Source organism: Melospiza georgiana, chromosome 19, assembly GCF_028018845.1.
Source record: "Melospiza georgiana isolate bMelGeo1 chromosome 19, bMelGeo1.pri, whole genome shotgun sequence".
NCBI lineage: Eukaryota > Metazoa > Chordata > Aves > Passeriformes > Passerellidae > Melospiza > Melospiza georgiana.
The window spans coordinates 10,818,672-10,846,665 of record NC_080448.1 but is presented as its reverse complement, the minus strand read 5'-3'; the positions used below and the strand labels follow the sequence as shown (position 1 = coordinate 10,846,665).

At 47.3% G+C, this 27,994-nt stretch overlaps 2 protein-coding genes across 2 annotated transcripts in view; one reads left to right on the top strand and one right to left on the bottom strand.

The window, feature by feature from the left end:
* The first annotated feature begins 121 nt into the window (after positions 1-121).
* On the top strand, positions 122-22,354 carry TRIM37 (tripartite motif containing 37). The gene is made up of 25 exons (XM_058037358.1): positions 122-306; positions 1,675-1,776; positions 3,082-3,122; positions 3,695-3,811; positions 4,068-4,155; positions 4,983-5,105; positions 6,185-6,308; positions 6,985-7,052; positions 7,534-7,658; positions 8,328-8,378; positions 8,602-8,683; positions 10,054-10,130; positions 10,516-10,695; positions 11,203-11,317; positions 11,431-11,643; positions 12,025-12,161; positions 12,854-12,951; positions 13,910-14,098; positions 15,643-15,954; positions 16,738-16,869; positions 17,909-18,071; positions 18,768-18,883; positions 20,138-20,290; positions 21,499-21,577; positions 21,795-22,354. Exons 1-25 carry the CDS (start codon positions 286-288, stop codon positions 21,796-21,798), a joined length of 2,910 nt encoding a protein of 969 aa, XP_057893341.1. The 5' UTR covers positions 122-285; the 3' UTR covers positions 21,799-22,354.
* A 1,849-nt stretch (positions 22,355-24,203) lies between these two features.
* Positions 24,204-27,994, bottom strand: part of PPM1E (protein phosphatase, Mg2+/Mn2+ dependent 1E) — a 61,051-nt gene continuing 57,260 nt past the window's right edge. Inside the window, exon 7 of the mRNA XM_058037359.1 lies at positions 24,204-27,905. Coding sequence (XP_057893342.1) covers positions 26,848-27,905 — 1,058 coding nt within the window. The 3' untranslated portion in view covers positions 24,204-26,847. The remainder of the gene's footprint in view (positions 27,906-27,994) is intronic.

Below are 27,994 nucleotides of genomic sequence, written 5' to 3'. Positions count from 1 at the left end.
AACCCCAGCCCTGGATCTAACCCGCACCCCGACCCTCAGCACCCATCGCGGCCCCGTTCCCTCTCGCTCCGCCACGCCCGTTCGGGGCGGTCCCGCGCATGCGCGGCGCGGGCGGGGCGGTCTCGCTGCCGCGGTCACGGCCCGGCCGGTGCGCGGGGCCGAGCTCGGTGCGCTGGCTCCGCTCCTCGCAGCGCCGCTCCCGGAGCTCCTGCTCCTCACCCGCGGGCACGGACAGGGAGCTCGGGGACAGCCGTCCCTGCTGCCGCCGCTGGCGGAGCCGCAGCCATGGACGAGCAGAGCGTGGAGGTGAGGGCGGGCGGGCGGGCGGCGCGCGCTCCCTCAGGGCTGTGAGGGGGCAGCGGCTGCGGCTTCTCCGCCCGCGGTGAGGGGGCAGCGGCTGCGGCACCCGCCCGCTTCACCGGAGCCCCTCGCAGCCTCCGCGTACCCTGTGTGAGGGAGGAAAAAACGCCGAGCGGTAGCGAACGGCGTCGGCCCGGGCGCTGGGAACAGCCTGCGGCGCTGCGGGGCTTGGCTCGGGTGGGCAGGCAGGTGGGGAGGGGGTCGGAAATGAGCTGGCGGAGCGCCGCGGGTGCCGGTTCCGGAGGGGGATGGATCGGGGCAGGGATCCATGGAGGGATGGATCCGGGCATGGATGGATGGATCCGGGCATGGATGTAGACCTGGCGCGCACCGAGCCCGCCCCGGCACCGTGGAGGTGCAGAAGTGGCTGTGACCCGGCAGCTCCAACACCTGCTGGGGGCTGTGTCACTGCCAGGCTGGGAGAGGATGTAAAAGACCGGCTGCGATTATCTCCTGTAACCGCGTCTGGTGCGTTTCAATGGCTTGTAGCTGTTAAAGGAAGCGTTAATGTGTGGGAGATGTATTGGTGTCCCTAAATTGAAGATGTGTTGCTTTTGTGCTGATTCACAATCTGAGTTCTGTGGGGAAAAAAAAAAAAATTAGCCCACCTGAAGGACCTTATGAAGTTCCAGAGTTATAACCAGAAGTATTATAAGTTCTGTATGATACAGGAGTTGTATGTATATATAAAATGTATGTATATGTAAAACTTCCTTATCAGTTTAAAATTATCAATATGGAAAGCAAACATTGCTTTCAAAATTTGGGGAATGTTTTTATCACTTTCTCATTTGGGGAATGTTTTTATCACCCAAAATTGATTAAATAGAGTGTAGAAATAGTGGAGCTGATGCTAATGGTAGACCTTAAAAGAATATAAGTCTTATAAAAGTCAAAAAAATACCCAGTTCAGTTCAACACCTCTTGTATTACACATACATGCCCTTACCGTGATCTAGAAATGGTGAAATAGTTTAGTTCCAGTGCACTGTCTGCAGGTACAACACCATTTCTTCTGGCTGCTGCTCAATCCCGTGTGAACACACGCAGGAATATCTTGGCTACAGAAAGGCCTGCTCTGAAAGAGATAAGGCAAACAGAAAGTATTCCTTTGAAAAAGAGAATAATGTTATAAAACAGCTGCTGGTGCAGTGTGGGAGAGGCTGAGGGGGAGAGCTGTGCCGTGCAGGTTGTGTCTCCCTCAGAGAGGTGCTGTTTGGAGCAGCACAGAAACCTGGCGCTGTGCCTGGGGAACAAAGGCAGCCCTGGTGTGTGTGAAGCGTGTTTAACAATGGTGCTAATCCCCCTCTGCAGAGCATTGCCGAGGTGTTCCGATGTTTTATTTGTATGGAGAAGCTGCGGGATGCCCGCCTGTGCCCCCACTGCTCCAAGCTCTGCTGTTTCAGCTGTATCCGGGTGAGTTTGCTTGCTTTGGGCTGTTCTTTCAAAGGTTTGAACTGAAAACTGGCTGAGCTTATGAAAACATTCTTTTCCTGGAGTTCCAAGGATTCCTTTTTTGTTTTTTTTTTTTTCCCTTCCCCTTTAGTTTCCCTTTCAAAACCTTTTATAACACCCCTGAGGAAGAAGTAGGCAGGCTGTGCATTGCCTTCAGTGCTGCTAATTATAGGCACCATCTGGAATAATTGCTTTAAGGAAGAGACACACAATGATCCCTCCTTTAGCACCTCCTGAGAGTTGGTGATGCCTGTGTGGAAGAGAAAAGTTGGGACAGGACTCAGATGCTGACTTTGCATCCGGGAAGGTCACAGCATCACCTCGTGTGCCCTGGAGGTGTTTTATAACGCTTGGCAGGCTGCTGTGGTGTGATCAGGTGGGGCTAAATCTTCCTCAGGGGAGTCTGAGGCAGCACCTGAATCCTCATTCCTTTATTTAGGCCCTGGCTCCCAGTGTATCACACTCCAGTTCCAAATCCAGATGCTGTTTTGTGTTGCTGTAGCAGCAGAAGGTTCAGCTGAGGTTTCCAGACCTCCAGTAGTATTTCCAGAAATTGGAACAGACATTCATCCTTCACTCTGGAAGCTCTGACAGGAGCTGGAGGTGAAGGATCCGTGCTGCATATTAAGGATTTCAGTGACATATTGTTGCTGGGTGGTGAGAGATTATTCATGAGACTCTTTAAATGTAGTAGAGAGCTGACAAATATAAACCCATCAAGTGCTGAGCTTTTACACTTGTGAGTTGTAGTGGGCAGGTGAAGTTCTTTGCTCAGCTGTTTGTCCCTGGAGCTTTCTGGAAGAGAAGCATTCACAGGCTCCTTGTGGATTTGATCATTGAACTTCAGCTATTTAATTTGTCTATAAATAACTCAAGAGGAAGAAATAAATTACCTTGAAGACTAATTAGACTCTGAGAAAGATGCTTGTGGTGTCTTTTTCTTTCCTTTATTGAAGCATCCTCTTTAGTATAAGGCTCTGGGAATCTGCCAGGTGGGTGGTTCCTAATGGAATATTTGGTACCTCCAAATTCTCTGTGTAATTTTAACTGAAGCATCTCTGCCCTCTGAAGACAAAGTGGTTGCTTGTTACTAAGACACAAATAGTAGCTTCTTCTGTGACTAAGTGGTTGAACAGTTAAATTGCATATTTGCTTAACAGGGAAAAAGTAATAAATTAAGTAACTCCTAATTAATGATACAATGTATTTGCCTGCAGTTCTTTCATTCCAGCCTGTTTAAAAAGGTTTCTCCTTTTTCCATCACAGCGTTGGCTGACTGAACAAAGAGCTCAGTGCCCTCATTGTAGGTAAGGTATTTTTAATAGCAGCAATTGGGTGGATTGTCCTGTTATGATCAGTCTCTTTTTCACTGCAGCTTGCACTAAATTTATAAGCTTTAAATTTTTTTCAGACCTGCCTGCTGTTTCTTTAAAAATTGGCCCTGGTATAATTCTTCTGCTAAAATGCATTCTGGTTTTGTGAGAAGCTGAGCAGGATCTTTGTTCTTCCCACATAACACTGCTGTGCACATAGCTGGTGTAACAGGAGTAACTACAGGGAATTCCTCTTTATATTCTTCTTTCAAAAGTCAGAGCCCAGGAGCTTCAGATTTCAGGGTGAAAATGCCCATTTTTTATGCCTGTAATTTGTGTGGAAATGATGCAATTTCTGTGCATCATTGCAGGCTGCAGTCCCCACCTCTCCCAAATGATCAAATTGACATAATTTATTCTTTTCTCATGGAATAACTAGTCCAGTTTCTACTCTTTTTTACCTGTGACTCTTCTGGTAATGTAGTAATGAGCTGAGCTCACTTCAGTGCTTCTTCTTTGGCTCCTGGAGCCAAATTCCTGCTCTAAGTGTGCCCTCCTCCCTGCAGAGCCCCCCTGCAGCTCCGAGAGCTCGTCAACTGTCGCTGGGCAGAGGAGGTGACACAGCAGCTGGACACACTGCAGCTCTGCAGCCTCACCAAGCACGAGGAGAATGAGAAGGACAAGTAAATTGAGTGTTCTTTGCATCAAGTGTTTGGTGGTTTGGATTGTAGCAGCTAATTTTAGTAATTTACTCTCTGTATCTGTGAAGCGCTTCTGGAGAGAGTACTGAAAGCAGAACCTTACAAAAGGTTTTTATTGACTACAGCTGTTCCTCCTGCAAAAGGTGTTGTGTAGCAGAATGAGTGAAAATGTTTAGCTGAGTTTATAGAAAATTCATGGCTGTTTTCTGTTGGTGATATGTGTGTTTTTTGGTTCAAGGTGTGAAAACCATCATGAGAAGCTCAGTGTTTTCTGCTGGACCTGCAAGAAGTGTATCTGCCACCAGTGTGCACTGTGGGGAGGAATGGTAAGGGGAGAGGGACACGGTGTGAGGGACTTCAAACTTTGTGTCTGATGTGGTTTTGAAGAACTGAAAGTGCTGTGAAACTGCTGCTGTGGCTGTTGGATTGCCATGCAAATACTGCAGGTTTAGGTGCATTTATTATTTAGTAACACTGCTTGTGAAACACGACACTTTCAGTTCATAATTAGAGAAGGAAATTGAGTTTTTACCAAAACCAGGTCAGAATTACCTTCCTTGTTATAAACTTCTTGATGTTTTGGACAAATTCTTTGTGGTGGGGAGATTTTGTGAGCAAAGGAAGAAGCTTTGCTCAGAAAACAAAGATAACACTTGTTGTTTAATTGTCCTGACCTCCAGTCTCCAAAGCTGTTAAATTCATCAGTGTTTATCCATCCAGCTGGGTATTCAAGGAGAAACAGCTGTTGCTGTTTGGCATGTAAGTGGTTAACAGTGTGCTGCCTTTGTTTGGGAAGAGTGTTTTAGTAATAATAATAATAATGATAAAAATAAACCTTCTACCAATATTTGATTTGGTAAAGGATTGCACAGTGAATGAAGCCGTTTATTTTTGGAGGACTCTTGAGATTCCAAATAACTCCTGACAGGAAGCTTTGATGGGAATGAGAGCCAAATTCATGATTTCTTACAAAGGGAAGTGAAAGACTGACTTCCTACATACAATCTGCTTTGGAACCTTTCCAGAATGAGTGATGCACTCGTAGGCTTTCTTCCCTTCTCTTTCAGGAATTTAATAGGAGTGGAATAAAGTGGAAAAGTGATGCTGTATTATTCACCACCTCCTCTTCCTCCCTTTTTTTCTCTTTGAACAGCATGGGGGACATACTTTTAAACCACTGGCAGAAATCTACGAGCAGCATGTCACCAAAGTGAATGAAGAAGTGGCAAAGCTGAGGAGAAGACTCATGGAATTGATCAGTTTGGTGCAGGAAGTGGTAAGAAAGTTCTCCTGTAGTGGCAAAGGAAATTGTAAAGTGGGAAGTGGAAATAGTACCTGTTAGAAGGTGGTGAGATTATCCCACAGAGAGACCTTTTTGTTTTTTCATTTGACTCTTTTTATACAATGTGGAAAGATCAAAATATTCTCAGTTCTGGTTTAGAGTTAGGTAACAGAATTTTTCGTTTGGAGTGTGCTGTTTAAAAGCTGAAGTTGGATACTTCTTTGAAATATATATTTTTGTCAACACTTAATGTGTTCTGTCATGCTAAATGAGTACAAAAATACTTTATTCTAGCAGCTTATTTTCCTTTCTCTAGGATAATAAACTGTAAATGTATTTGAGCCTGCAGGATGAGCAGCTCACCAGTTGGAGATATGTTTGTGCACATTCTTTTTCTTCCCTGTGGGGTAAAAATGTCAAAAATCTGAATATTCACACGTTCAGCTTGGGCAGTTTCAGTGGGGATTCCAGCAATTTGATGCAGTTTCTGGTAGCCCAGGAAGAATTACTTTTATGTTCTGTTATATTTATGATGAGCAGTCTTTGTGCATGTAAAACCAGGAATTTTTGGAGCTAGTTTCTGTATGATTTTTGCTCATTTTTCAGGTGCCTATTTGCCACGTGCACTCATAGTTTTGCTCTTCTCCAGCTCAGATGTGACTTTATAAACACAACTGTGGGGATAAAATGCTGAGAGTTTGTGGCCTTACCCTGGCAGAGAGAAGGATGCTGGATTTATCTCATTACCACAAAACTTTTCTGCTTTTATCATGTTGTTCTTGTAAGAATAACATGAATAAAGAGTAAAAAAGTTGCAGAAGAGAAACTGGCAGCTGCATTTACAGATCTGATCCTAAAGAATCCCCACATGACGAATCCCTGTGTGATCAGACAACGTTGCCGAGTTTCCCAGTTACCCTTGGGGCTCTCTGAGGGATCCAGTGAAATCACTCATCAAAACCAGCGCTCCTCTTTCCCCTCTTAGGGGATTTAGGGACAGTTGAGCATTTTTGGGGTCTGAGGGAGCGTGGCTGAGGGGAGGTGCAGCTGTGTGAAGGTTTCTGGCCCCGCAGGAGCGGAACGTGGAGGCCGTGCGCAGCGCCAAGGACGAGCGCGTGCGCGAGATCCGCAACGCCGTGGAGATGATGATCGCCCGCCTGGACACCCAGCTCAAGAACAAGCTCATCACCCTCATGGGTGGGTATGGCCTCTGTGAGGAGGAGGAGGAATGTCTTGGCGATGTGTAAATCCACTGAGAAACTTTGTTTCCCTGGGAGGGGGACTCATTCCATGCTGTGGTGTTGAGTGAGTTCACTGCTGGCAGGAAATTTCCACCTGCAGCCAAGCCTTTGGTTAATGATGTAGTTACTGTGAAAAGTTCTAAATTCACCATAACATGATTATATTCTGTTTAAAACTCCTATATAATGACTTGGAAAACATTCCCATCTAGCTGGAAGTTATTTAGCACTTTTCAAGTAAAGTGCTTTTACTTCATCTGTTTAATTTGAAAATGCGTCTTTGTAATAGATGCTCCTTTTAATGTAATTTTAATGTAAGAAGGGCTTATCTGGGTAAGAGTCAAACCTGCTTTTCTTTCTGTCCATAAAAGCACCCCAACAAACCTGCCATTTCTGGGACACAGAGCACTTAGTTACTGACTTAACCTTAAATGAGTTCTTCAGTACAGCTCTAATTAAAAATGTAGACCTGCTTTTCAGATGCTTTCTCAATCAACCTTGGTACATGTAGAAATCCTTTACCTTAGTATGTTCTGAGGCAGCTTCCAAGTGGAAACAATAAAAAATAAAATGCTCTTAAGAAATATTGAGTATGTGTTTTAGGGGTTTTTTAACATCTTTTCTTTAAACAGGTCAGAAGACATCACTTACTCAAGAAACTGAACTTCTGGAAACCCTGCTTCAAGAAGTAGAACATCAGGTAATTATGAAAGGAGATTAAATGTTGTGTAGATAGGGCAGCTGAGGAGGGATCTTTCTTACTTTTTTATTTTAAAAATATTAATTGATGGATATTTCTGGAGGATATATTTTCATTGATGTGGCCTTAGGTTGCACAATTTCTTCTTAAAAGAAAGTGTGTCTTCTAGAGATACTCAAAGGTGTTGTGTTGCTTGAAAAATTACTACAGGGATTAATGGCAACATCATACAAAATTACCCAGTTCTATGTAAGTTAGTTTAATCTAAGGGAAATACACAATGGCTGTTGTAACTTCCATTGTGGAATTCCAGAAAGTAAAATAACCCAAAACCTCCAAGCTGCATTTTGTTGTGGTGTCATGGCTAAACTTTCTGAAGCTGTGACAAACATGTAATTCAGTTGTTTAAAACCAAAAGTGGATAAAACCTCTGATTTTGACTGAGCTAAGGATTTTTTCCCTTCTTTTTCCCCCCTCCCAGCTGCGGTCCTGCAGCAAGAGTGAGCTGATATCCAAAAGCTCAGAGATCCTGATGATGTTCCAGCAGGTCCATCGGAAGCCCATGGCCTCCTTTGTCACCACTCCTGTCCCCCCAGACTTCACAAGGTCAGTGTTGCACTTCTGTTCTGTTTGTTCAGTGTTTAAAAACATATTTAAAGTACCTGAGAGGAGAGTTTCCTCTTAACTTACTCCTTGTAGTATGTGCTGCAAGTAGGCTTTTCTGTTCCAGCAGGGCTTATTTTGTGTCTGTGGTCCCTGCTGGGGACTCAGGACAGTGGGTTCCAGCTCATAATTTTTTTTTTCTCTTTTACACATGGTTTACTGATTTGTCCTTTTTTCTCTTATTATTGGGTCATTCAGTATATAATTGCCAGGCTCTCATGAGATGCCTCTGCAGGTCACCTTAATTGAGAATATACAGCCAAAATCACTTCATAGCACAATTCTTCATCAGGAGAGTGCTGCTGGTGCTGGGTTCTGAGGGAGCCTGTGCTGAAAAAATGGAAAGTCAGAGAAGTGTCAAGAATTCCTCAGCAAAAATTGGTTTGGCTGTGTCATGGTTTAAATCTGAATGTTTATTTTCCAATGGCACCAAGGAATCTCCTCCTGAGGAGGTGTTTAAATGGAATTATCCTGCAATAACCCAGTGTAGTCTTGATGAATTTCAGTGGCTGTGGGGTGACCTGAGACATCTAAAGTTCTACAGATTGTAAAAGTTGGGATTTTTAATGCCTTGTTATTCAAGTGTAATACATTTATTCTTTCACCACACAGTGAATTGGTTCCAGCCTATGACTCAACAACATTTGTCTTGGAAAACTTCAGGTAAGAAAATCTTTAATTACTGTGAATATTGGCACCATCCTTCTGTTCCTTCTGCACACGAGAAGTGTTATTTAAAACACAGAACAACCTCTACAGAAAACAGTGAGATGTAGACTAAACTATGGGAATTCCATAAAAACCTCTTGTTTACCAGATGAATAATCAATTCTCTGGGAGGGTTTTGCTTTGTCCCAGTCCCAAATGTTTTCCTCCTGTCTCGCAGCACCCTGCGGCAGCGAGCGGATCCTGTGTACAGCCCTCCCCTGCAGGTGTCAGGACTGTGCTGGAGATTAAAGGTTTACCCGGTGAGTTTTGTCTTCAGCTGGAGCTGTTTCCCCATCCCAGCTCATTCCCAGCTTTCCAGTAAGGAATCATGTTTGTCTCATGCTGTACATGAAAAGCTGTAGGAAAAGTAAAGAACATTATAATGAGTTGGTCACCAACCTTTGGAGAATTCCCTCTCTGCCTCCAGATCTCCACTGAGAACATGCTCAGTGGAGTTTGGTTAATTTAGAAGCAATTAAAGATGGATCCTACTGATATTGCAGAGGAATTTTGATGGATATTTTGGTGTCTCAGGGATTTCTGCAAATGTCCCTCACAGAACTGAGGTATAGAGTAACTTACCCTGTTTGAGTGATAATTCCTGGGGAGGTGGGAGGAGGACCAAGCATTTGTTCTTGACTCTGCATCCAGCTCTCAAACTGGACATTAAAAAGTGTATTTTGCTATGTCCCTTCAGTGGGCTGAATATTCCAGTTTCTGAAGCTTTGTCCATGTTGGAATGTTGACCCCCAAGCTGGGATCTTCCCACATTCCTTGCTTTGCTCAGTGCTGCTCCTGCAGCTGTGTGGAGAAGGAGTTTGGTGGTGGAGCAGCAGCTCTGTCGTTGTGATTTTTGTGACATCCTTGAAAAATTGGCTCTGTAAGTTAAGCCCATGGATGCCCAGAATTGAATTATTGCAGTGCAGAGATGGAACTGTGTGGAAGTTTCCACAGTATTGTAAATTCAGGATTAGCTACCTGAGCTGTGCTGTCAGAAGGCATTAAAATTTATTTTTTCAATGGTAAGTTGAAATGTTTCTTCAAGCTGGAGGATTCAAGTTGAGCCATTCTTCATCCTTGATTCAGGTGAGTGTGATGGAGGTTTTGCTGTATTTTTTTCTTGACTTCTGGTGACTCTAATATTGTTTCTCAGTTAACTGCCCTAACTTTTCATGTTGCATGGGATTTTTTTCTGAACAGATTGCTATTTTCTCAAAAATTAGGTAGCTTTGAAATGTGACTCTATGTAAAATATTTACATTTACATTACAGAACTAATGTTTAACCTAAAATAATATTTTTCTGATACATTAAGTGTTTGTCTATTCAGACTTCCACTTCATCAAATACCTGAAGTGTTAATAGAGTAATTAAAGCTTTGTCTTGAGATTTATATCTGAGATACCAATACTGTGAATGTGCTTCTTGTTGATTTGTGTTACAGTAGGAGGTCACTGAAGACTAAAAATCACAACTGTAACACCCAAAGTAGATTCCTGCTGCAAATCCAGTGCTGATTGAAGCTGTTTTCTAAACTTCTCTAAGTTTGCTGTATCAAATTGTTTTGGTTTTTTAATTTTTTATAGTTTTTGCTTTCTATTTTTAATCAATGTCTTGATTTTATTTCAAGGATGGCAATGGAGTAGTTCGGGGCTACTACCTGTCAGTGTTCCTGGAGCTGTCTGCTGGGTTGCCAGAGACATCCAAGTAAGCAAAGCTGCACTAGGAACAGATGTTGGGGTTTTTCTGTCAGAGACTGCAAAGCCCTTTGAAAAAGAATGGTGAGAGTTCTGTTGTCTGTTGGGCTTTGACTGGGCACAGAGATAATATTTTAAAGTTGTTACTCAGTGGCTTTCTTGAGATAAAAAAAGAAGCTGGTGAAACAACTGATAAGAGTATCTGTGTAGTAGTTCAGCCCTGGAGTTCACTCTACTCCATACTCCTGCTCTCTTTTATTTTTCACTGTTTATTTAAATGTTCAGTCAAATTTTAGGCCTGACACTCATTCAGCTGGGCAAGAAAGCGCAGCTCTTAAACCACTCAGCAATTCTGACATCTTTTGATCCCAATCCCTGTTCCTTTGCCCTGCCAGGTATGAATACCGTGTAGAAATGGTTCATCAGTCCACCAACGACCCCACCAAAAACATCATCCGGGAATTCGCCTCTGATTTCGAGGTTGGGGAGTGCTGGGGCTACAATCGCTTCTTCCGCCTGGACCTGCTGGCCAACGAGGGCTACCTGAACCGCCAGAACGACACCGTCATCCTCAGGTGGGGCTGCTGCTCTCCTCCCCATTGGGGCACCACAAGCCTGCTGCTGAAACAGGGAATTATTTACCTGTTTGAATTGAAAATATTGCTGGCGTGTTTTGTTCCAAGTGGATTTCACCCTCGGCGGGTTGAAAGAGGGAAATGTGCCCAAGGGAGTTGGGGAGTGTTTTGAGCGTAGTTTCCTTTGAGGAGTGGCTGCTCCTCATTTATAAGGGTTAGAGATCTGTAGCTACCAGACTTAAAGGGAAAAGGTGCTTTCTCTCCATCTTTACGAACAGTTTTAGTGGGCATTGGAGAACTTTGGGTATAAAAGTCTGTGAGTCCCTGCTACAGAACTCACTGTGGCTGGTCAGGGTGTCAGGACACCGAGTCCACAAGGACCTGTTTGTTAAGCTTATTTCACCACTAGATTTTAAATTTTAAGGTTGTTCTGCAGGAGACATTTGAAAACAAACCTCAAACCAAACAAACTCCCTCAAAAACCCCATTTCAAACATTCCTTTGAAGGTTCCAAGTGCGCTCACCAACCTTCTTCCAGAAGTGCCGCGACCAGCACTGGTACATTGCTCAGCTGGAAGCAGCTCAGACAAGTTACATCCAGCAAATAAATAACCTGAAAGAGGTAAGTGGGGTGTTTGTGAATGTAAAATCACCTCTTGGAGTGTCTCTGCAAGTCAACAAAGCTGCTTGATTTGCTGCTGCTGCTCCATGGTTGTTGTTTTTGTGCCCTTGCAGAGGCTCGCGATTGAGCTGTCCCGGACTCAGAAATCCCGAGGGGTTTCCCCTCCAGACACTCACCTCAGTCCCCAGAATGATGAGGGCTCAGAGACAAGAGCAAAGAAACCTGGCCAAAGCATTGAAGCACTGCTTGAGAATTTCACTGCTCCAGGATTGGCACGGGAGAACAAGGAGGAGGAGGAAGAGAAGACTCAGCAGGAAGACTTTAATGTAGGAATTCTCTTTTTCCCACCTCTGTTTATGTGCAGCTTTCTTTGCTAAGGCAGCAATAGAAACAGGGGAACTTGTGAATTGTAAATGAGGTTTATTATCCTTGCTATGGAAATAGGAGATGACACACTTGAGAGCTGTGAGGGAGAGGTGACTCCAGAGACATGTTCCAGAACTGAGCTAAAAGATCCCACCACAAAAAGTCTCCAAGTTGCAGCTGAGAAATCTGATTTGTGTTTGTTCTTTAATGTGCTTTGAGAGCCTCCTCACTGCTGTGTGATGGTGACACTGGGGACAGAGAGTGTCTGTTCACAGCTTTTGGGGATGCATCAAGGTGCTGCTCAATGTTTCTAGATCAAAACCCTTCTGTTTTTCCTGCAGCACGAGCTCTCAGATGGTGACCTGGATATAGACCTTGCTGGAGAAGATGAGGTGAACCACCTTGATGGCAGCAGCTCTTCAGCAAGTTCAACAGCAACCAGTAACACTGAGGAAAATGACATTGATGAAGAAACTATGTAAGTAACTAAAAATGTCTTTCAGCTCATCCTGTACCCAGGGTAATCATCCTAATTCCAGTGGAAACTGAGTAATTTGCTTGGGTGTGTGGGATCCCAGTGTGATTTGAGAGGTGGTTCCTATACTGGGAACAACACAAACTCACAGAGTTAGTGCTAAACATTGAATTTTTGGTCAGCTAATTAGTGTCTTTCTGATCTCTTTATTTACGTTGGTGCTGCACTCTGTCTTTGACAAGTGATAATCTGTGAAGGTTCTTTCCCAAACACCATTCAGGAATCTGTCTCAGTGCTGTAACAGAGTAGAGGTCTGGCTCTGAGAAGTGTTGCAGTAGTAGGAGAGTGACAATGAGGCCAGGTACTTAAATTAGGAAATTCAAGACTGAGCAGAGCTGATGTCAAATCCTGGAATCTTAATTAAAACATGACAATCTGCTGCTGCACTTCCAAACACTGGAGTTTGCAGCATCACATTTTGCAGTCTAGGTACATACAGCACTTTTGGCCTCTTGGGTAATGAGACAGTCATTTAATTACTACACTTCCTTTGTCTGTTTGGCTAGCTTGGAATGCAGGAAATACAATTTACAGCACTTTATGTTGTGTTTTGAGGTTTGTGCCACAGCATTTAACAAGAGCTGAGGAAAGCTAACAGTTGTATTCTCCTTTTCCCACCCTGACCACCCCTGCAGGTCTGGAGAGAATGATGTGGAGTACAGCAGTACCATGGAGCTGGAGGATGGAGATCTCATGGAGGATGCAGCAGCTGCTGCCACTCCTGGAGCATCAGGTATGAAAAATGACTCCAGAATTCCCATCAAAGTGAAACACTGCTGGATTCCTTCCCCTGCTCCTCCTGCAAGCAAAGCCAAGCTGTGTGTTCTGCAGGCAGTTCTATTTTGGGAACTGCTGCATCATGTGGTTTGTACTGATTATTGCAGTGTAGCAGAAACACTTCATTGGTTCAATAAAAAAAAAAAAAAGGGAGGGGGGGAGGAAATCTGAATGTGCTGGTGTAAAAATGATGTCAAAGTTTGGAGGGCAGCTTTGAAATTCCTTGTGTTCCAATCAATAGGAGACTGACAAGGAATTTTTACTGATGTCAGGGTGACCTCTGAGTGGGTGACACATTCACTTGGGGTTTAGTGCCCTGCAAAACCCAAAGAATGTGGAGGGAATGAAGTAAAGAATACTCACAATACATTTTAAATGCAACATGGTAAGGTGTTCTGGGATTTTCTGCAGCCTGGAGATGATCACAGCCCAAATTAGCCACAAGATTCTGAAAGAAATGAGTATCTATATGGGATATAGAGAGATACTGTGGAATCTGAGTGTATTTATTTAGGACAAAGATACCAGAAGTGCTGTTTGTGCTGCTGTGAAAGTCTCTTGGTGCTTGAAGGACAGAATTCCCTGTTTTGAAGTTCTGGAGGTCAGGGAGGGACATGTTTGTCTCCTTACTCCTTTAGAGTAACTCTAATCTTTGTATTTATTTATTAGCAAATCTGTTCATTAAGAGATTTTTATAAGAGGAATGAAGTGAAGCATTTCCCTTTTCCAGCTGTTTTAATCAGCAGCACATCCAATTGCTTTCAGCATCCAGAAATCCACAAAACACCCACATCTCCTTAATTTCACGGGGTCAACGAATTCCTTACCTACCTGTGTGACTCTTTTTTGTTTTCCCCAGGTAATAAATGACCCCTGTGTCCCTCAGCTGCCCCCTTTGTGTCTCCCCTGATCAGGTACCAGCCACAGCTTCGGCAGAGCCTCGCGGCGCGGCGCCAGCGCCCTGGGCTCCGCTGCCAGCAGCAGCCTGCTGGACATAGACCCCCTCATCCTCATCCACCTCCTGGACCTCAAGGACAGAAATGGCATGGAAAACCTCTGGGGCCTCCAGCCACGTCCTCCTGCCTCCCTTCTGCAGAACAGAGGTAACCACAGGCACGTGTGTGATGTTAACTCATCCTCCTGCGTCTGCAGGTGGAATTAAAAAGCCACTTTTCTGGAAGGGTTGGCACTGGAGGACAGCACAGACACAATTCTGTGCTGAGGCAGCAGCTCAGCCTCTCCCTGCACACTGGGAGTACTTGGAGCACGGTGCAAACCAAAAAAAATAAATTCTGGAATTTAGAGGCCATTAGAGCTAGAAAAATGTGAGTGGTTGTAAGGGCTGGAAAAGGGAAAAAAAGGATCAAAATGTCAGGAGCCAAAAATAGTGATGGTATTTAAGTAATTGAGGAGTATTTGTGGTTCAGTTGGGACCCTTGACCCGAAAATAGCAATTAACTCCATGTGCAGCAGCAGAGCTGGCAGCCCTGGCTCTTCCTGGAGGTTGCTTGTTCCTCTGGTAGTGAGGAATTCAATTTATTATTGAGGTTTGATTGAATTTTGTCTCGATTGACACTTATTTAACTGCTGGCCCAGAACCATTTGGTGACTTTCTAGAACAGAAAGAGAAATAAATGTCCCTCTGCTACAAGTGATGCTGGGGTTTGCTGCCACAATGCCATTGGTGGCACTGAATTTAAAAGCTGGCTCAAACTCTTTGTTCCTTTGTCATTAGCTTTTTAAATGGGGTTACATAAACAGCCATGAATTTTCACTGAATGTAATCCATATTTCCAAAAATGGAAGTCCCTTCTAGAAGAAGTAAAAAAAAAAAAAAAGGGAACAGCACATGAACTGAGAGTCCCAGTTCTGTTTTGCTTTTGGAAAAGGAGCTTTTTCCCTGGACAAAAGGAGCTGAGGAGAGGGCAATGCTCTTTGTGCTGTGCCTCTGAGGCAGGTGAAGCTCTCTGTGTGAATCTTTAGCTACTGAGCACAGCCAAAATCACCTGTTCTGGAGCTTCCCTTGGGCTGTGGCTGTTCCCAGTCAGGTTGAACCTGGTCAGTAAAGACAAAGCTGCTGTTCCATTTGGAGTTTGCCAGAGCTCACCTCCTGAGGTGAAGGTTTCTGAGAGCCACTTGACTTTGCAGTTTGGAACAGCTGAATTTGCAGAGAAACACAGAATTTATAACAGTTCAGATAGACCCAGGTTGATTTAATTCCATCTGAACAACACAGAGGATTATTCAGGTACTGACTGCTCAGCCTGCTCTGCTGTGGGGTACTTAAGGGAATTCCTTCCCTAACTGCAGCTTCTTTGAGTTCTGTGTTATGAGATATTGGTTCTCTGAGAATCTTCTACACAAAGTCAACAAGTTTCATAAAAACAAATTTGATATGAGCTGGCAAGGTGGGAGCTCAGGTGTCACCAGGATTCCTGCAGCAGCACTGGGAGCCTGGCTTGTCCCAGTGAGCAGGGCTGGGGACCTTCCTCCATGCAGGGGACAACACCCTGCTGTGCCAGCAGCCTCAGTGAGGCACAATGTGTGTCCCTCACTTACAGCAGGACACGAGGTACAACTCTTGTGTGTCCATGTTGATCTGAGGATGCTTTTGCTGACCTGCTGTGCTCTCTGTTCCCTTGGGAAGCCTCCTCCTACTCGCTGAAGGAGCGGGAGCAGCGCAGGCACCAGGCCATGTGGAGGGTGCCCCCAGACCTGAAGATGCTGAAAAGACTCAAAACGCAGATGGCAGAAGTTCGGAGCAAGATGTCTGATGTGAAGAACCAGCTGTCTGAAGTGAGGAGCAGCAATGCTGCCTCAGGGGAGGGACAGCCCAGCTTCTTCTCCATCGAGCAGGGGGCCCTGGCTGCCTGTGGCACTGACAGCTGCAGCAAGCTGCAGGAGATTGGCATGGAGCTGCTGACCAAGTCCTCAGTCACCAGCTGTTACATAAGGAACTGTAAGTGTGTGGGCAAGGGGGATTCAATCACCCTCACAGGTGGTTCATGTCCCCAGGCAGTTCCAGTTGAACCTGAGTATGAGGAACATCAGGAATGTAAACCTGCAAACCTGGCCTTGCAAACACCAGACTGGACCCCACAGGCACTGCCAGACCTGAGCCAGTGACAGAGTTCTGAGGTTTAACCCAGTGTCACACTGCCAGACCTGATGCAGTGACAGTGTCCTGAAGTTTAACCCAGTGTCAGACTGCAGTGACAATGTCCTGAGGTTTAACCCAGTGTCAGACTGCAGTGACAATGTCCTGAGGTTTAACCCAGTGTCACATTGCCAGACCTGAGCCAGTGACAATGTCCTGAGGTTTAACCAGTGTCAGACTGCAGTGACAATGTCCTGAGGTTTAACCCAATGTCACACTGCCAGACCTGAGCCAGTGACAGTGTCCTGAGGTTTAACCCAGTGTCAGACTGGTCTGAGCTGCTCACTCCCTTGGCTGCTCTCTACCAGGCCCATCTGGGAACTTGAGACAGCAAATGACAGCCTTGCTGAAATCTAAAATGCAAGGATTTGGGTTTGTCTATCATTTATATTCTCATGCTGGCTAAAGGAGTGTGGGTGGAGCTTTCTGAAGGATGTTCCAGTGGAGGGAAGTGAACATGAGCTGTGCAGCCCAGGCCTCTGACAGAAAGGATTTTGTGCAGGACTGAGGGTTAATAAACAATGAGACCAGGGTACAGCAGTGCTTTCACTGAACATTGGTCACATTTTTACACTTTTTTTGCAGCTGCCAGCAAGAAAAGTTCCTCAGCCAAGCCCCTTCGCTCGGGAGCTGCTGGGAGCCTGTCCCTGAGGAGAGCCATGGACAGCGGGGACGGGAACCTGCGCCTCAAGGGGGACAGCAGCCACCCTGCTGAGGGTACTGAGGGGACACTGGGGGGACACAGCCACCCTGGTGAGGGCACTGAGGGGACACAGCCACCCTAGTGAGGGTGCTGAGGGGACACTGAGGGGACACAGCCACCCTAGTGAGGGCACTGAGGGGGAATGGCCACCCTAGTGAGGGCACTGAGGGGACACAGCCACCCTAGTGAGGGTACTGAGGGGACACTGAGGGGACACAGCCACCCTAGTGAGGGTACCTGGGCACTGAGGGGACACAGCCACCCTAGTGAGGGCACTGAGGGGGAATGGCCACCCTAGTGAGGGCACTGAGGGGACACAGCCACCCTAGTGAGGGTACTGAGGGGACACTGAGGGGACACAGCCACCCTAGTGAGGGTACTGAGGGGGAATGGCCACCCTAGTGAGGGTACTGAGGGGACACTGGGGGGACACAGCCACCCTAGTGAGGGTACCTGGGCACTGAGGGGACACAGCCACCCTAGTGAGGGTACTGAGGGGACACTGCCACCCTAGTGAGGGTACATGGGATACTGAGGGGGCAGAGCCACCCTGCTGAGGGTACCTGGGCACTGCCACCTGAGGGGTGGAACTGCCATCTCTTCTACAAAAGCTTCTCAATGAATATTTTATTTAGAAACTGGAGTTTCCCTTAAATTTGCATGGGTGCTTTTTCCCACCCAATGAGTTCCTGTAGCTGAGCTGGGGAGCAGCCCCTCACATTCACTGAGCATTCATAAATCTGTGTGTTGTGTTCTGGCCTCTCAGGAGTGAAGCTGACAGTGCAAATCCAGGATTCACCAGCACTGAGCCAGGTTTAAATTGTGATTCAAATTTAAATTGTGATTTGGCTTAGAGGGAGCTCCAGGAAGCTCCAGTAAGGATTTGATGGTGGAGCTGCCCCTGGGTTGCACAGTGCCCTTCCCTCAGCGCTTCAGTGCAGGCACAGGGGAGCCCCAGACACAGAAATTGGTGCTTTGCTCCTCTGCAGCGCTCAGAGGAGGAGCAGGGGAGGGTCCCAGGGGTCTCACTGTGCTCTCCCTCCCTGCCCACAGGCCTGGGCAGCTCCAAGCTGGGCGCTCGGCCCCACGGCCGCGCCCCCGAGGCGCCGCCCAAGGCGGAGGAGCCGCCCTGCGAGGGCTCGGACTCGGAGCTGGGAGCTGCTGCCCTCGGGGGCCTGGCTGCTGGAGACAAGAGCAGGAAAGGTGCTGCTCTGGGGTAAGGGCTTCTGCAGTTTTTTTTTCTCTTATCTCCTCCCCCACCTTCCCTTGATCTGCAAAAACCCCACAATCTCCTAAAACCAGGTGCTTGTAGCATGAAAGAGAAATTACTTTGAAGTTTACTTGGTTGCTGCTGTTCCCTCTGGACAGCAATTTTTGGGTTTATAACTAGGTTACAAGCTGTCTTTTTTCTTTTTTTTTTTTTTTTTTTTTCCATTTTTCTCTTATTTTGATCAGCTCTGGCTGCAGTCTGACACTTGGAATTGAAAGGCAGCCCAGGTCTGCTTTCCCACTGTTCCATGCAAAATACCCTCTAAGTGACATTTAATCACTTTTGATTTCCTCATTTGAGATAAAGTTTTTCACTCTAACTCAATTTTTCAACCATTTCATGATAATAATTCTCTATTGGCCACCTAAGCAAAGGTCAGTGGAGTTTTCAGGTTATTTTTTCTAAATAGAAAAAATAGAGTAGAGTAGAGTCACTTTTTAAAAAAAAATATTCAAAATTTTCAAGTTTTAATGATTGGTTTAGAAATATTAAAATGTTAAAAAAACCCTGAAAGTCTAAGTGAGTGTGCCGAAGACTTAAGGAGTAAAACTCAATGTGGCACTAAAAGCTTTGTTTCCACAGCTGAGCTCAGGCTGAATTTCTAACCTGGGCTTTTGTATTTCTCCTCAATTCCTTCCCAAGCTCCAGCTCCAAGGGGTGTCGGGCAGAGGGAGCCCAGCCTGGGGGCCTGGAGAGCAGCTCAGAGCCCGGGGAGCTGCAGGGGCTGAGCTCTGAGGGAGCAGCAGCTGAGGAAGGAGGTAAATTGGGGAAATTGGGCTTTGAGGGAGGAGGGAACCCCCCAAAGCTGCTGCCTTGGCTCTGAGCTCTGCTGGGAGCTGCAGAATAAATCTGAGTGGGCTCAGAGCATCCCTGTGTGCCTGCTGAATGGGCTCTCTGGACCAGCAGCTGCTTTGGTACCTTGAGACAGCTGCAGGGCTTTGCTGTGCAGTGCAGTGGCCTTGAGAAGTTGTTCATTTCTCATTTAAACAGAATCAATCCTCTGCCCTTGGCTGGTGACTGTGCTGCCTTCAGGGCCAGCCCCTGTGGAACTTTCTCCACAGCCACACAAGAGCCTCTCCAGCTCCTCAGTCCTGCTGGGTGTTGTGGTGCATAATCCAGTTTCCTTAGAGACTTGAAGGAAAGTTTCCCCCTCCCTTCCTGCATCCTTTCCATGCTGGAAAAAAATAACTCTGCATTTTTTTCCTTTCTGAAAGTCCACACAGAGTTTTTCTTATCTTGCTAAAACTCTCCTGCCTTCCACCCCTGCACTAATTTGAATTTCAATGACTGGATTGTAGCACAAAGCCTATATTAAGGTGCCAGCATCCATCTCGAGCTGCAGTGTGCAATATTGTGTGGGAGTTGGCATTTACAGAAGGTCTCTCAGTGACAAAACTGAATTTCTGCTCTTAGTCACTGCAGCATGATCGTGATGTGCTCCTGCAGTTCTGCTCTCAGAGCAGGGAGCCCAATAGGAAAACGCTTTAGAAACTGAAATACTTCATTGTTAAAAACCCCAGGAAGCAAATATTACAAATTTTCTTCCTTCAGAGGAAAAACTGCAGTAGAATTGGCCCCTCACTTTGCTTTTCTTAGCAATGAGTATCAGGCTGTGAGCAGCAGAGCCTGTGCTGCCCATGGGGAGCTCTGGCTGCCCCGTGACCCCCCAGGCCATCACCTGGAGCCACCAGGGCTCTGCTGCTGCTTTGGGAGGGAAATTTGTTGTGTGAGACTCAAACTCAAAATATTGCTGCTTGAAGGCTCTGCAGGCTCACCTGCCCCACAGGCTGTGCTGCCTTTTGGCTCCCAGAAAAGCAACTTGGATTTTCTGTGCCAGCTGCAGAGTGGAGTGAGCAGCTCAGCTGGTGACACAGGACAAACCCAGCGGTGCTCCATCAGACCCTGGGTGTTTGGGACCTGCTCCTTCCCTCTGCTCTGGCACCCAGGAGCTGGCAGGATGGGACATGGGACAGTCAGCAGTGCCATCACTGTGCCCTGGGTGTCTCTTGCAGCTGGGCTGTGTCAGAAGCACGTCCTGCACCTGCTGCCAGGGATGAGCAGTGACAGTGACATCGAGTGTGACACGGAGAACGAGGAGCAGGAAGATGCCACCTCCCCCTCAGAGGTGTTCAACCAGGCCTTCTCTGCCCAGCCCTCCAGTGAAGGTAGAGCTGCCAGAGCCCCTCTTCCCAAACCCTCTCAAACCCTCCCAAACCCTCCCAAACCTTTCCAAACCTTTCCAAACCTTTCCAAACCCTCCCAAACCTTTCCAAACCCTCCCAAACCTTTCCAAACCCTCCCAAACCTTTCCAAACCCTCCCAAACCTTTCCAAACCTTTCCAAACCTTTCCAAACCTTTCCAAACCCTCCCAAACCTTTCCAAACCTTTCCAAACCCTCCCAAACCCTCCCAAACCTTTCCAAACCTTTCCAAACCCTCCCAAACCTTTCCAAACCTTTCCAAACCCTCCCAAACCCTCCCAAACCTTTCCAAACCCTCCCAAACCCTCCCAAACCCTCCCAAACCTTTCCAAACCTTTCCAAACCTTTCCAGACCTTTCCAAACCTTTCCAAACCTTTCCAGACCTTTCCAAACCTTTCCAAACCTTTCCAGACCTTTCCAAACCTTTCCAAACCTTTCCAAACCCTTCCAAACCCTTCCAAACCTTTCCAAACCTTTCCAAACCTTTCCAAACCTTTCCAAACCTTTCCAAACCTTTCCAAACCTTTCCAAACCTTTCCAAACCTTTCCAAACCTTTCCAAACCTTTCCAAACCTTTCCAAACCTTTCCAAACCTTTCCAAACCTTTCCAAACCTTTCCAAACCTTTCCAAACCTTTCCAAACCTTTCCAAACCTTTCCAAACCCTCCCAAACCTTCCCAGTCCTCCCAGAGCTCCTTGGATGCAGATCCCTGGGAGGGGAGGCTGTGGAGGTGTTAGAGCTCCAAGTGCCAGTAAGATTTGGAACTCTCCTCTTGGGATCCCAATTAAAACAGCTCAAAACAGGAGAGGGAAACTCGTGCTAGCCTTGAGAAGTCAGTTGAGGTGAATCTCCTGGGAAGGGCTGGAAAACCCAGAGCTCCAGTTCCCAACTGGAGCTCCCTGTGAGCCAGGACTGGCACTGTAAGCAGGCAAATTCCAGGGAGGTAAGCACTGCCTGAGACATGGATTTGCATCTTAATTGGCAGGGATGTGCTTCCAGCAGCTCACTGGGGCTCCAGAGACTCCTCTGGTTGAGCTTTCACTTTCACCCAATAGATCAAAGATGTGGGGCCAGGAGGTGAAGTTTTGGCCTGAGGGGAGGGAGCATTCCCTGGCTCTGCAGGGTCACTGGGAGCTCACTGGGCTTTACTGGTGCTGTGTTCACCCTCAGGACACTCCTCGGTGGTAGCAGATGGGGACCAGGCCAGTTCTGAGGATCTCAGCTTTGTCCCTGCAGATGACAGCACCAGGTAACTGGGAGGGTTCTCCTGGGGCTGCTCAGGGATCCTGAGCTCCCTCTGCCTCTGAGGCAGCCTGGGAGGGATGGAAGGAGGGCTGAGCTCTGAATGCTCCCAAAACTGACTGGGTTGGAACAGCTGGCATAAAATTTTAACTCTTAGATTGTGTTTGTTTGAGGCCTTCTCCAGCAGGAGGGTTCTCAGTGCACACTGCCTTTGTTTGGAGCAGGTAGAGCGTGGGCTCGGGGCCTGAAGATCCATGGCTGCCTCCCTGGAGAGGTGTGTGAGTCCCTGGAGCTGTGCCCAGGCTGTGCCCTCTCCACTCTGGGGTTCTTGTGCCATTGTCTCACCCTGCCCTGGGCACGAGGACCTTTGCAGGGGTGGCCCTGCTGCTCCACCAGCCTCAGCTGCCCTGAGGAGTCGTGGGGAAGGTGCTGAGCCCCAGCCTGGGATGAGAGTCCTGCTGTGCCACTGGAACGAGCAGAGTGTGGCTGTCCTTTGGAATGCTGGGGGAAATCAGCCACCACTCCATTGTTTCCCCAGTTGGTGACGTGGACCAACCACACCCATTGCCAAACTCTTTGTTTGTTGCATTTTGAGCTGCTGAAGTCTTTGTGAAGCTCCTGTGGGAGCTGATGCCTGGTTAGTGACAAAGCATGAGCCCTGTCAGTACCTGCTGGTGTTGTCCTGGTGTGGCTGCCTGTGCCCTGTGTCCGTGTGAATGTGCTCTACAACTCCTGGTTTAAAACTGTTTGCACTTTGTTAATAAAATGAATGTTGAAATCTGAATTTCAGGTGTTTTGTGTGTGGATAAGTAAAATGGTGGAGCCTGTCAGGGTCAGCTCCACTCACTGCAACACCTGGCTGTGTGTGGAGGGGCTTTTCCTGTCACTTTTTTATTTAATTATTCAGTGAAAAGCACTTAAACCCCTATTTGTAGAAGCCAGACCAAATGCTGATTCAAACAGAAATTGAGAAGGATGCAGAGTTTTCCCCGAAGTTGCTTTGGTTCTTCAGAAGGAGCAGATGCTGGGCCAGGCCAGGCCACACCTGGAGGTGCCTTGGGGTGTTTGGGGCTGTGGTGGTGACACAGCTCAGTCCCTGGAGCTCTGGGGCACAGGGGCTGCTCTGGGCTGGTGCTTTGCTCACCTTCTATGGGCAGCTTATTCAGAGCTGGTTGGGGAAGGGGCTTGGAGAGGGACACAGATCTCCTTGTGCTGTGCCATGACAGCCCCATCCCTTTGGCCACAGTGATGGGCCCTGAGCAGCCACTGGAAGCCAGAGCTCAGCAGGGTAACTGCAGCCCATATCCACAAAGGAAACCCCCTCCCACCACACTAGAGGCACTTGCTGCCTTTGTTAGCTCTTCAATAACCAGACTAGCTGGAGTGTGGTTTAAATTACTGTTTTATTAAGATATTGGTAAAACTTCAACAGTTTTTCCTGTATAAACAGCTTTCATAAATAAAATATGGATGATAATACATGGTTAGAACTAAACTCGCGGGTGAACTGTAGAACAAGATTGCAAATGGAAAAGTCCCAACACTGGTACATGATTTAGCTTGGATTTATTCACTTCAGAAAGAACATGTTTCATGAACAAGGTACTACAGAAAGGTCAGCAGGAGCACCCAGGAGCTGAGACCCGGGGTGAGCTCAGCCACCTCCCCTGCTCTCGTCCCGAGGTGTCTTCAGAGGGAAGGAGAGGAAAGACCGGACAGGACAAGGGTTGCACGAGACCCTGACAGGTGGGGCTTGTTTGTCTTTAATGCTGGCAAGGGCTGTGCCATGGCTGGGGTGCCAGGGCTGGAGGGGGGCACGGACATCGGGCTCCGAGGTCCTGTTAATGCTTCCTTATTATTGCACGTGATACGAGGGTAGAAAGTTTTGTTCCTGTCGCAAAGAGGATGTGAATTAAAGAAAGATTGCCCTAAATTACAGACATGAACAAAGCTGCAGTATCCCCTTGGATGGCTTTGTTTATGTGACTGAGTGCCGAGTGAAGAAATTGTGCTGAAACAGCCCCTAATTTAGACCAATCTTTCTCATTTTTCTTTATTCCCGCAGAATCTTGGGGTCGGGAGGATTTGGAGAGGAGAGAGTGGACCTGAACTACAGCAGCCATGTCTGTGCACACAACTCCTTGTGCCTCATCTGCCCATGGGACAACTGACACACAGTGCTCCAAAAACAGGTGGAGTTTCTAGGATGATGCACCACCAGAAACGTGGTGTAAGTTAAGTTAAATCTGCTTGGACATTGTCCTCCAGCGCTGCAGCTCTGCAGCTCAGCTACGGACGGTTCTCACTCACAAGGACAATGGATGGCACTTGTAGGTAAAGAAAAGTTCCACACGTGCGTTTCCACCCGCCTCTAGTGCAAATGGAATGGGTGAAGAGCTCCCTGCCCTGTGCTGTTCTGCTCTCTGTTCCTCAGCCTTGGGCGCTCACAGTGAAGAGCTCACGAGCTGGTTTTGAGCAGCTCCAGGCAAAGCAGCCCCGAGCCCCTTCCTCAAAACCACCACAACTGAAAGAGAACAAAGCTAAAGCCGTGTTGTCACTGCTACCTCCTGGTTCTGCAACCACGGTCAGCACGGCGACCGAGAGGGATGCGGGGCTGTGTGGACGCGGCAAAGGGATACTTCAGCTCTTTATTGGAAAGATTTCGTTGTACAAATTTTCACCACCACTAAGATACACGATAAAAATACAAAACACAGGTCACAGACTAAATCTCAGTATCAACAGTTAATAAATACAATGAGATAGTTCTCTATTAGCCTAATATTTTACACTGTCACCAGATAGACGATCAAGGTACGAATACAGAACACTTAGATACCGTTAGAGAGGGATTATTGCTTACGTCAGCAAGCAGCAGATAAGGGCACAGGAGTTTGAACTGAAGGAACTACTTCCTATCACCAGTGGCATTAAGAGAAAACACTGCATTTCACAAGCACTGCTTTTTGTCTAGTGTGTAGAATCAAGAGCAGCATAATCAGACCAATAACCACTACTTTTAATATTATAGAACTTTAAAGGACTTACCTTACAAATGGTTCCTATCTACTCTATAAATATGCAGTTAGTGAAGAAATGAACACTTGCTCTATCTATACAATGGTTTTACCTGACCACACTGCAACTACGATGGTGGATTGATTTTTTTTTCTCCTAGCAAGATAAATGGGATGAGTCGCAGAATTACCATTTATGAATCCACACCTAAAAAAGCTAGATCCTTCCCAAAACAGCACACATGCAGTCCAGTGCTCTTCAACTGCTCCTGCAGACTGGGAAGAAGTTTTATCATCTGTGACGGGTTTGCATTCTCATTTACTCACATCAAGAATTGCACTTACACCACCTTTCTCTCCAGAACATGACAGTCAGCTAAAGATGGACTTTCAGTGAGTCATTATTACTGTGAATAATTTAAAACAAAGGCACCGCAGAGATGCCCCAGAGTTGCATATTTTACCATTTCATGGTTTCTCAAATTTCCTCGGTAAATCTGACTTGGACCAGAAGCTGCAGCTAAAGAGAACGTTGACAACAGCTAAGGCAGAATAAGATGGCAGATAAGAGCCAATGATCCCGTAAGATTAAAACAAAGTCTGAAAAAGATCAAAGGAATCTAAAGCCACACTCCAACTCCTGGTTGCTCACAAAGCCTTTTGCTGTTCATCAGATTGCTTTTAAAATAGTGCATCAAAGAGAGAAGCAGCGGAAATTGGCAGAATTCAAGCCTCGCCATCTTGTCATGTTGAATAATTTTCTTGACTACTTAATATTAAAATACTTTGCAAATTCTAGCGAAACACTAATACTGCTATTGTTACTGCTAAAATGATATGGATTGTTCACTAAGTGCCTATGAAGATTTATTTTGTTCCTCCTCCTCCCAATGCATCGCTGTAACACAGGGTAGGAACGGGATCTGGACTTGGTGGAGCTGATGGGGATCGGCCGCTTATTCAGGTCCCAGCCAGCGGCTCCCCACGGGCGTGAGCTCCCCTCGGCAGCGGGCAGGGGCTGCTCATGCACAAAGGGCGGCCGAGCAGAGCCCTGCGGGGCACCGAGCTCCTCCCGGTCCGCTGCGGCCCCAGCGCAGCCCCTGCTCCGCTGATCCTCGGCATTCGCATCCCTTTGGTGGCTCCGCATCCTTCCCTACACACCCAGCGCGCAGCCCTGGAGCCGCGTCCTTCCTGGCTGTGAAACGCTGCCTTTGCCAGCTGGGAATCCTCACCGGAGCCACACAGCTCCTCCAACAGCTCCTGATCTCCGCTGGGACGGGCGGGGACAGAGGGTGGGACTGGACACCTCCACGGGTTGGGTTATCTTAAGACCTGAGATGAAGTTAAGGTGGGAAGAGGTTGGCTCAAAGCATTAAGCACAGTCATGTTCAACTCATTGAGAACAATTTCCTAAACTGAGAAATGAGAAAAATGCCACTCAAAGCACCAGAAAGATACGAAATTCCCTACACTGCACCTCCAGCTATAGGAAATAATTTCTTTAAACTGCAAGAAAAGTTTTCTTCATACTCTGCATTTTATATTACATGGGAAACATAAAGGTAAATGATGAGTCTGTACCTCGATGGGAGTCTTGAGACCAGAGCAGCAGGAGCTTAGTATGTCCATTCCTAAGGTACCTGGTAAACCCTGTATGGCTTTTAGTCATCTACCTGCAAAAGTGGATGTAATTTTCTAATTCATCTTAACGCTCACCTGGAATAAACAGAAAGCAGAACACAAAAGGAAAAACAAAAACCCAAAAAACCCCCACACCTCGACTCTGTTATGGAAACTTCCCCCTGCTCTAAAAAAATTTGGCAGTTCTAACCCAGATCGTTCTTTGAGTATTGCTCCACAGACATTTCTCAGGCAGGTGCAACCTTCTGCATGTGTAAGGAGCGTGCCCTGGCGTTGTCTGTCTGTCTGTCTGTCTGTCTGTCTGTCCACGTGCAGCGCTGCTGGGCTCTCCCTGCTGGATGTGGCTGACACTCGTGTGTGCGGGTGGTCGGGCGGCTGCGGCATTGCTGGGGGTGGCACCACCACCAAACTTTGTTAGAGATCCAAACAACTACATTGGTTAATTCCTAGTTCTATTTACACGGGGTTGAGCTTGGCAGGGGACTGGAGTACAGTTCGGAAATGCCCACCTCTTTTTTTTTTTCTTTTTTTTCTTTTTTTTTTTTCTCTTTCTGATGATGCCAGTTTTATTTTGGGAATGTCTACTATGGGAGTCTGACAGGGGAACACGAGGGGGTGGTTACATTTTACAGCATTGATGAAGGTGTGGGTCTGGTATACAATGACTTTGTCTTCGCATCATACACTCGCTGTAAGAGCCGTGGCTGGGCAGCCTCCGCCACGGGGAGGGCCGGGCCAAGGCCCTCCTGCTCCTGCGGCCCCGGGCAGGGAAGGGCAGGCCGGATCCTTCTCCCTGGGAAGGCTCCTGGGCCCAGAGCGGCGTGTGAAACTTTGGTTTGAGCCTGGCTCCTCGCCGCCTCTTCCCGCTGCAGAGCCGCAAATGAGAGAACGCGGCTCGTTTTCCCAGGGATTGGAACAGTTCATCTTCCAGCCCGAAGGAGACGGGGGACGAGCCCCTGACCCTGTAGAGGCCCTGCCCTGCAGCCCCCGAGCCCGGCAGGCCGAGCTCGTCCTGCCCGCGATCGCAGCCCCAGGGCGCGCCGAGCTCCGGGGCCTCGCTCCTCACCGGGGAGCCGCTGATCCGACCCGCGCTCTTTGGTATGCCAGGACTAAACGCTTGGACTGGTGGCAGACATTTGGCACTCTGAGGTGTACTAGTTTCTGTTTTTGTCAGGTCTAAATAGCCTTGATCCTCCAGGGGGTTAACGCTGGAGCCTATGCTTAAGCTAGTTCTGTCGGTGAAGGAGTCCACCCGTCCTTCATAGCCTAAATCCGCAGGTGCTGAGCACTGGTGCTGGGGCCAGGGCCGTTTGCAGTCTCCGTGGTTCTCCTTGTCTTCCCCGTTGTCTTCCTGCCCCCCTTGGAAGGAGTTCTCAGTCCAGTCCGACTCCTCGCTGACGGCGACCGCCGCGTTCATGTCCCTGAGGAACACCACGATGACCGTGATGTTGTCGCTGGAGCCGGCATCGCGAGCAGATGCCACCAATTTATGTGCTACCATGCTGCTGTCACCGTTATTCTCCTTCAGATGGTCAGCCACCACTTTGACTGCCTCATCGGGGTTCACTGTGTCGTAGAAGCCATCACAGGCCAGAATGAGGTAGTCTTCGGAGCCATCCAGCACCGTGGAGGCAGAGTCTGCGTCCCCACAGATGTATGGCTTGTGCTCAGCGTCCCCTGTGCGAGAACAGCAGAGAAACACAACCGTGGGTTTGCAGCCACAGCTTCCAGCAGCCCTTTATTAACTCAGTGTGGAGCCAGTGACT

Bases quoted from the DNA above. Each gene is read 5' to 3' on its own strand.
- TRIM37 (XM_058037358.1), top strand. From the start codon at position 286: ATGGACGAGCAGAGCGTGGAG. The intron at 3,812-4,067 runs GTAAATTGAGTG...TTTTGGTTCAAG, and splicing joins GAGGAGAATGAGAAGGACAA to GTGTGAAAACCATCATGAGA. The intron at 4,156-4,982 runs GTAAGGGGAGAG...CTCTTTGAACAG, and splicing joins GTGCACTGTGGGGAGGAATG to CATGGGGGACATACTTTTAA.